This window comes from Myotis davidii, unplaced genomic scaffold (assembly GCF_000327345.1).
Source record: "Myotis davidii unplaced genomic scaffold, ASM32734v1 scaffold32, whole genome shotgun sequence".
NCBI lineage: Eukaryota > Metazoa > Chordata > Mammalia > Chiroptera > Vespertilionidae > Myotis > Myotis davidii.
This window is the reverse complement of record NW_006286587.1, coordinates 570,163-579,301: the sequence shown is the minus strand read 5'-3', so window position 1 is coordinate 579,301 and position 9,139 is coordinate 570,163. Positions and strand designations below refer to the sequence as shown.

The 9,139-nt window shown below is 47.0% G+C and overlaps 1 protein-coding gene across 1 annotated transcript in view; it reads right to left on the bottom strand.

Annotated features, from left to right (window-relative positions):
- Nucleotides 1-6,076, bottom strand: part of TGM6 (transglutaminase 6) — a 45,894-nt gene extending 39,818 nt beyond the window's left edge. The window contains exons 1-2 of the mRNA XM_006758113.1: nt 6,034-6,076; nt 1,709-1,843 (exon numbers count right to left, since the gene is read on the bottom strand). Of these exons, the coding sequence (XP_006758176.1) occupies nt 1,709-1,843; nt 6,034-6,076 (178 nt within the window). The remainder of the gene's footprint in view (nt 1-1,708; nt 1,844-6,033) is intronic.
- Nucleotides 6,077-9,139: the final 3,063 nt, after the last annotated feature.

Genomic DNA, 9,139 nt, shown 5'->3' with positions numbered 1-9,139 from the left:
TCAGTCAGCCTTCCTGTGGTTTTGGATGATGTCCATTCTGTTCTTTTAGTTGTATTTTTGAAGTGGTTGTTCGCGGCAGCAAACTCCGGTGTTTACCTATGCCGCCATCTTGGTTTCTCACAATGTACATTTTAAATACCATGTAATTTCATTTGTCAATTACACCCCCAATAAAGCTGAAAAAAAAAAGCGTCTAAAATTGAATTAGAAATTCCTTCATTCCACTACCACTAAAACTTCACCCTTTAGAAATCACCATGGTAATCGATGAGAGAGAAACATCGATCAGCTGCCTCCTGCACATCTCCCACTGGGGATGTGCCCGCAACCCAGGTACATGCCCTTGACCGGAATCGAACCTGGGACCCTTCAGTCCGCAGGCCGACGCTCTATCCACTGAGCCAAACCGGTTTTGGCTATAAAAGTGATTCTTAAGCTTTATTTTTGCTCTCAGCATTCACCTTGAGTGATCTCATTCATGCCATGACTTTGAACATCACTTATAGTTTGATGTCTTTCAAATCGCAGTCTCCTGAATTCCAGGAACTGGTAACAAAGTCTACTGGAAATGACACCCATATATCAGTCAGGCACCAAAACATACGTCTAAAACCAATTTTTTTATCTCCCCACGATCTGCTCAACTCCCACTTCTAGTTACCAGTTCATATAAAATGTGTGTTCTAAATTTATACAAAGAATTTGAAATGTTGTATAAAGCCAACTGCATTGATATTTTCCTTTTGCCGACTTTTTCCTGAGTCCAGAGGGCTTCTAAGACGTGAAGGGGGCAAAGCCATGGTGGTCAAGAAGCCTGGGGTCTAGAGATGCTTAGGGCAGTGGTTGTCACCCACACAGAGGAGTCCTGGCAAATGTCTGGGAGGCCTGCTGGGGCAGTGACTAGGAATGTCCTACTTAGGATTCCCCTGAAAGCAGAACCTGAGGCGAGGGCTTGGGTGCCAGGAGTTGACTTGGGAGGTGATCCAAAGAGGCAGAAGTGAGGGAGCACTAAGTGTGACGCAGGAGGGAGGAATGTAAATAAAGTGTGTGTTAATAAGTGGATAACTGCTATGGACTGAATGTCCATGTCCCACCCAAAATTCATGTGTTGAAATTCAGCTCCCGATGTGATGGTATTAGGGGTTGGGGCCTCGGGGGGGTGATTTGGTCATGAGACCCCCACGGAGCTCCCTCTCTCTTTCTGCCTGGTGAGGGCAACAGGAGTTGATCATCTGCAACCTGGACGAAGTCCTTACTAGAACCTCACTGCACTCGCTCCCAGCCTTCCAGCCTTCAGAGCTGTGAGAAGTGAATTTCTGTTGTTTGCAAGTCACCGTGGTGCTTTGTCATGGCAGCCTAAATGGACGAGGACAATGACTGTGGGCAACTGGGTCTGGCTCCTGCATGGCACTCTCTGAAGAGCTGTATGGAATACACCTCAGAGAGGGTAGGGCTGATTTCAAACCATAGACCTTCCCCGATTACTTTATGCACATTCAAGTCTCATGAGTTGTTTGATTTGAAGAAAGGGGTTCGCAGCTGGAATCACTTCAAAGACACTTCTTTTTACAGTCTGTTGTCAACTCAGCACTAAGTGTGAAGATTCGCCATGTGCCCCCTGCACAATATACACCTGAATGTCTATCCCTAATTCTTGGCATGTGCCCGAAATTCCAGCATTAGAATCTCAATCACTCATTCACCTCACGCTGGACCTCTTCTAGGCTGTAAGTGCCCCTGAGTACCTTCCCGGAGTTGCTGTCATCCATACAACTCTCCGTGTTACTGTGACTGTTGGGGTCTCCAAAACTGGGTTTGATAGGGGAGAAAGAACTTGCGGACCCTGGGTAACAGAGGAGGGGGAAGGAGGAGCCCAGATCAGCCCAAGTTGGAGGGTTAAGAGTTCAAAGGTAGCATTTCTGTTCTTTATGGAAAGACAGGCTAGTCTAATGCTATGGAGCGGGTGGTGGTGACCAGGAGCAGAGGACCTGCCCCTGCCTGAGCCTCCCCATGTCAACCTTGGCAAGATCCTACTTTGCTAGATCTGTTTCCCCATCTATGAATTGAGAGTGGACAGTAAGTGTGGAGGAAAGTGTTGGCTTGGTCATGCTGCAAGTCTCTTCCCCAGGAACTATGGGGAATTGCACAACAGACCCACCTGAAAAGGAAGCTGGTTCCACGTGGAGCCAATGTTTATCAAGCAGAAACGCAGACCCAGTGTGGCAGGCTTCACAAGAGAAGAAGCTAGTTTGAATATTATGTCATCTATTAATTTTTAAAGGTTAACAATAAATCCAGACACTTTTAAACAAAGTATGGGCCAAATTTAATCATTCCTGGCACTATGACATCCACCAATGTTTCTTAGGCATTGGTGTTCAGGAGAACCTTCCGGAGTGAAAGTAAGTGTGTGTATTTCTGGACTTTGTCTACAGAGATCCTGCCCAAGGAACATTCATTATTTTTCTCTCTAATAAGAATTTTTGTCTTAAAGTCTATTTTGTCTAATATTAGTATGGCCACTCCAGCTCTCTTTTGGTTACTGTTTGCAGGGTATGTACTTTCCCATCCTTTTATTTTCAACATATTTGTGTCTTTGAATCTGAAATGTGTCTCTTGTAGACAGCATACAGTTTGGTCATTTTTTTTTGTAATCCATTCTGCCAGTTTCTGCCTTCTAATTAGAGAGTTTAATCCATTTATATTTAATGTAATTATCATTAAGATATGATTTACATCTGCCCTTTTGTTTTCTGTCATATGTCATTGTTCCTTTTCTACTGACTTTGTGTTAAATAGATCTTTTCTAGTGTACCCTTTTAATTTGCTTGTTGTTCTTTCTTTCCATATACTTTTAAAAGTTATTTTCTGAGTGCATGCCCTAGGGTGACAATTAGCATCTGCATTTGAAACACTCTAGTTTGAATGAATACTACCTTAATATGGATTACATATAGAAACTTTACTCCAGTGTAGCTCCATTTCCTCCCCAATCCTTTGTGTATTTATTGTCATACAAATTACATCTTTATACATTATAAACAAATCAACATAGTTTTATAATAATTTATGCTGTTGTCTTTTAAAAATATTGTTAAAAATTTTGGTAAAATATATGTAAAATAAAATTTATCATTTTAACTATTTTTAAGTGTACAGTTCAGTGGATGCTGAGCTGGGTCTTTAGCATCAGAAGGAAAGCCAGAGACAGGCATGAGTCTGCAGTGTAGGTATAAGGGAAAGCACTGTCAAGTGCCAGAGTCAGTTCCAGGGTGCAGCAGGGACTGGGACTAGTGACAGGCGAGGCCAAGAGAAATTGAAGTGTCTGATACACAACTATGTTCTACCCCACTCCTCGTCCTCCCCCCATGCTGGGTTATCACACGCAGTTATAACAAGCTCCCCAGGGCTTCTAATGTGCTCTCCAAGGCGCTGGTTTTAAGTCTTGAGTGCACATTGAAATCACCCGGCTTCCCGAGTCTGGCGTTCGCTTATTGCTAAACTCTGGAGGCTGGTTCTGGTCTAGGTCTCCCTCTGTTGGTTATCTTTAAGATTGCGGCAGGCTGTCCCCAGCCCTCAGCCTCCTTGGGTCTTTAATATGCAGGCAGCACCTCTTAATGCCTCTCTCTGTGATTCCCCAGAGGTGTGGGCCTCTGCTCCATTCTAGGCAAATCCTCGGAGCTGAGCTGAGCCTCAGCCTAGGTCTCTCCCTGGTGCCACAGACTCAGCCCTGATTAACCACTTCTGACCAAAGGGGAAATCAAGTCCCACGCCTCTCAGAAGTCCTCCCAATGACCCTCGGGCGAATGATAGTGTCCTCCCGGGTGCTCTCAAACCCGGGGCTGTGGGGTGGGGAACCTCTTGGGCTAAGATGATGCTTTGACCAGTGACTGACTCTGGCAACAGCAATGAGAGCTGACCTTCAGCGAATACGTACTCTCTGCCAGGCACTGCCCTACGTGCTCAGCATGATGAACTCGCTGCTCATCACAGCTCTACGAGGTGGGCTGTTAGTATCTGCATTGTGCAAAGGGAGAAACTGAGGCATGGACTTGAAACCATTTTCCCAGTCGTAAGTCAGCTGAGAGGCAGAGCTGAGACCCCCAGGCGGTCTGGTGCTCTAATAACAGTATGTGTACTGTTTCCGTGCCCAGGCACTGCTAGCTCCTTGACATTCATATCACATTTAGTTCTGCAGAGGAGAAGTTGGGACTCAGAGAAAACGGAGGAGGCTTGGGTTTGCTCCTCTGAGCCAGGGCACCTGTGCTGGCAGAACTCACGAGCATGCCCAGGGGGCTGCCTCGGTGAATTTGGTGCCATAAAAGCGCATGTGCCTCGTGATTCCGAGCCAGCGTCTTTGGGGGATGGGTTGTGAGAATCTACATGGTAACAAGCACCCCAGTTGATCCTGATTTCCAGAAAAGTTTGAGAAACCGTACTGCCCTCCCCCCTCCACCCATTACAGCACAGCCACCTTAGATAAAAGACACTGGGGCATGTGTCCCTTTCCCTCCATCACAGCTAGCAATGCTTTTGCTGCAGGTGATAGAATCCCTGACACCACAGGCACCCCTCGGAGAGATGGTGGGCTTGGTTCCCGAGCACCGCAATAAAGTGAGTATCACAATAAAGTGAGTCGAAATCTTTTTGCTGGTGGAGGGTCTTGCCTTCAGTTTCTAAAAATGGCATTTGTGAAACGCAATAAAACAGGCATGCCTGGCGTGGCTAAAAGTCTAAAGACCTTTATTGTTTATTTAATAAAATGCCCGGAATTAGTCTATCGATTGGCAAAGCTGCTCAGCAGTGCCATCGAATACCTCGTTCCTTCAAGCTGTGCTGCTCTCCTGGTTGATGACTTTTCTTCTTCATGCTGTTTGCTTCATAGTCTCGAGATGACTGCTGCCGATCCAGGAATCTTGTCCCCAGTCCCCAGGCTTTGTTGCAGCAAGAGCATAGTCACATGACTTAGGCTCAGCCAAAGTTTTCACTTGGAATTTTTTTTTATTAATCCTCACTTGAGGATATAGTGCCACTGATTTTTTTAAAAAATTATTTCAGAGAGAGTGAAGGGGGGGAGAGAGAAAGAGAGAGAGAAACATTGATGTGAGAAAGACACATTGATTGATTGCCTCCCGCATGTGCCCCAACCAGGGCTAAGACCTAACCTGCAACCCAGGTATGTGCCCTTGACTGGGAATCGAACCTGCGATCCTTTGGTGCTCAGGCTGACACTCTAACCACTGAGCCACGCCAGCCAGGGTTCACCTGGAATTTTTAATTGGGAGCTGGTGGCAAAATTAGTGGGGAAAATGGGGACTCCATTCTGGGGGACAATGGGGATGGTTCTGGTGGCCATAATGGATTCTGGTGCCGTATTATTCTTAGGTCAAGCAGTGATGTTCTCACTCCAAGGGCTTTTGTAATGCAGTTTTGACTGTGATTGCTGGCTGCATGGCCACTCTTTGCTCCTGCCCACTTTCTGAGCCTGATCATTCAAGTTCACCACTTAGTCTGTGAGTTTCCTGATGTCCTTTTAATATTTTTCCTCTCCTTGACCCAGCCAGACTCAGTTTCCACTGTTCACAGACAGGTCTGCCATGCTGGGCTCCTTCAGATCTCAGTGGCTAGACACGAGTCTCTCCTCAGAGAGGCCTTCCCTGGCCACGGTGCAGGGGGCGGAGGCTGGGGTGGGGGGGGCGGCGGAGGTAGCCTACTATTCCCCAGGACAACACCTGCGTCTTCTCTTCATTGCACTTATCACAACCTGCCAATAATTTATTTGCTTGTTTATCTGCTTCTGTCTGGCTCCCCATTAGGATGTAAACTCCATGAGGTTATGAACCCCTGTGTGTGCAGAGCAGAGCCTGACACGTAGTAGGTGTTCCAGATGGTTGTGGTTGACTGAATAGATGCATAGATGACTGATGGACCCAAGGATAGTTAAAGGGGCTTGTTTTGGGACAGGACTGTCCTGGGAGTCCCAGATGGCAGATAACCCCTTATCTCAGGCCACATTCCTCCCTCCAGAGTCACCTGGAGTCTGCGGGTTCTCTTCCTTCATGATGAGCGGGTGCATCATTGCCTATCAGAGAGCATTGAGAAGAGGAAACCCTATTCTTAAACAGATCATGAAGCTTGTCCCTCCCCAGGGTGGGGTGTCTGCCTCCCCAACAAACAGGCACCAACCGAGCATAGTGGGGAACAATAATAAAATAATATTTACAGAAGAGGCTATCATTAACTTTAATGCCTATGTATAATGCCTACGTAGACCTTGATAACCCTGGAAATAACAGGGAGAAATGAATGACACTGGGAAATCACTCACCAGGCTGACATGTGTTGGAACCTGTTCCAGTTACTATTGTTTCATAACAAACTACCCCCAAACTTCGTGGCGTAAAACGTCCACTCACTGTTCCTATGAGCGAGGATTTCAGGCCTGGAGTGGCTTGCCTCAGCTCCACAGTGCCTGGGGCCTCAGCTCGAAGACTCAATGTAACAGTGTCTGGGGCTGAAGCTACCTGGGCTGAGCTCATTTGCTCACATGGTTGGCGGTTGATTCTGCTGGGTGGCAGGAATCTTAGCTGGGCTTCGGTGGGCACACCTACGTGAGACCTTTCTGTGGGGCCCCCCATTCTCACAGCACAGAGGCTGGGTCTGAAGTGAGCGTCCTGAGGCAGGAGCCAGGAACCAGGTTGTCCTTCATGATGCATCAGACGCCACATGGCATCACTTACTTGCATGGTGTTCACCAGGGTGGTCTCCAAGGACAGCCTTTGGAGAAGAGAGGGAACGAGGTTCCACCTTCTGATTGAGCCTGGAGGAGCTAAGGAATCAGGGCTGTTATGGTTTTGGAAAATATAATCTGCCACAAGGCCCCTTTCCCTGCTCCCTTCTGAAGTTAACTCTGGCCAGTCAATGTCCGGCTTTTCCCAGTCCTCGTCCGCCTGCCTCTCCGGCCCCATGGCCCTCAGGTTTAGTAACACATCTTCCCTTCTCATGTCCCTCCCTGCCAGGGTCCACGGCCCTTTGCCTGCAATGAGGAAATCTTAACACCCTTCAAGGCCAGTTCATCTGAGAAGTCCTCCCTGATTGCTCTAGCCTCCCAGCTGGACCTCAAGTGTCCCTTTCCCTCCCAAACCTGCTCTTTCTTGGCAGGACTGTGTGGAACTCTGAGAACCTGGGAGCCAGACCAATGAAGATACTTCGGCTTAGGCCAGGGTCCCGGCACAATAGTTAGGGAGTCAGACACAGCGAGGTGGCTGAGGGGGGCCAGCGTGAGCCTGGAGGGGCAGGTAAAGAGCGTCCACTTTACAGCCCCCAGGGCTCAGCTGGTGGAGGGAGAACCACAGGGCTGTGTTCCCTGAGACCTGGAGTCACCAAGTGGCTCAGGCTGACAGGTGTCTGCATCAGTTGGATGACTCCTTTCTCACATCCCCAATCTAGTCTCTCAGGATGTCTGGTGGGTTCTGCCTTCTCTACCACTTCACACCCAACCCGTTGCTACCATCTTGGTCCGAGTCACTATCACCTCTTACCTGAGTGGTTATAGTAGCCTCCTCACGGGACTGCCTGCCAGAACGAGAGGGTACTTTCTTTATTCTTAATTTTTTCTTTTCACATTTTGGACTCCCTTCACCCATTTCTCCTACTCCTGCCCCTGCCAACCCCTCCGCCCCGCACCTCTGGCAATCACCAATCTGTTCTCTGTGTCGGGACCTTGTTTTTGTTTGTTTGCCTGTTTTAGATTCCACGTATAACAGAGACCATATGATATGTGTCTCTCTCTGGCTGACTTATTTCACTTAGCATAATGCCCTGGAGGGCCATCCATGTTGTCTTAAATGGCAAGATTTCATTCTTTTTTTATGGCTGAATAAAAAATATATATATTGGATATCTCACAATTTCTTTATCCATGTATTCATCTATAGATACTTAGATTGTTTTCTTATCTTGGCAATTGTAAATAATGCTGCAGTGAACATAGGGGTGCATATATCTTTTAAAGTTAGTGTTTTTGTTTTCTTTGGATAGATACCCAGAACTGGAACTGCTGGATCATATGGCAGTTCTATTTTTAGTTTTTTTTCAGGAACCTCCTTTATACTGTTATCTGTAGTGGCTGCACCAAGTTACATTGAGAGGGTTTCTTGTAAAACACAAGTCAGATCCTGTCACTTCTCTGCTCGAACCCCCTTGGGTTCCCCATCTCATGCCGGATAGAAGCTGATCCTTACATGACTGTCGCCTACAAGGCCCTGTTATGTCTCTGTCTTCATTTTGATTACTCTCGCCCTCCCTGCTCCACTGCAGAACATGGCTCCCTTTATGTTCTGCATGCACAGCGGGGACATCACCCACCTCACGGCCTTGCCCGCGTTCCTGGAACTCAGTCCTTCAGATCTGCACATGGCTTGACCTCATAGTTCATGTCAAGTTTCTACCCGAATATCACCTACTAGAAGGGCTGCCCGCCCCAACACATATCCCCTCCTGACTTTTATTCATCACCGTACTAATGACTACTTGAATTTGTGTTTTGTATTTATTCGGTTACTCATTTTGTTATCTGCCTTCCCACATCCACTCCCATACCCCGTCTCCCTATGATAACAGACTTCCAGAAAATACAGATCCCCTGGTCACAGTAGGGGCTCATTAATCACTCAGTATGACTCAGTGGAATCTTGGCCATGGAACTTAATGGCTTGGTCACCCTGGGAGGTGACATCTTCCAGGATCAGGCGAGTTGCATGGCCAACGTCATACACAAAAATACCAAAGTCTTTCTGTAGAGTTACGCCCCCAGTCCTCACAGGCTGGGCCTTCAGTCTGAAGCAGTGGCCATCAGATGACTTTCCAAAAGCCTGTAATTCCCACAATGAAACTGTAGGAGGCACCTCACTCTCATCCCTCAAGGGCCCAGAAATATTGGGAAGGGCACACTCCAAACTGAGAACTTGAGTGTCCTCTGGGGAAAAGTGCCAGAGGGGTGGGGAACGGGGACTGCCTATTTTTTCACTCTCTTATATGCTATGTATTTAAGGAATTTTTATGCTGTGAATATATTTGTATAAAATATTTTGATAAGTGTGTCTGTATATATTTACAATTTTTTATTTTATAAGAGGTA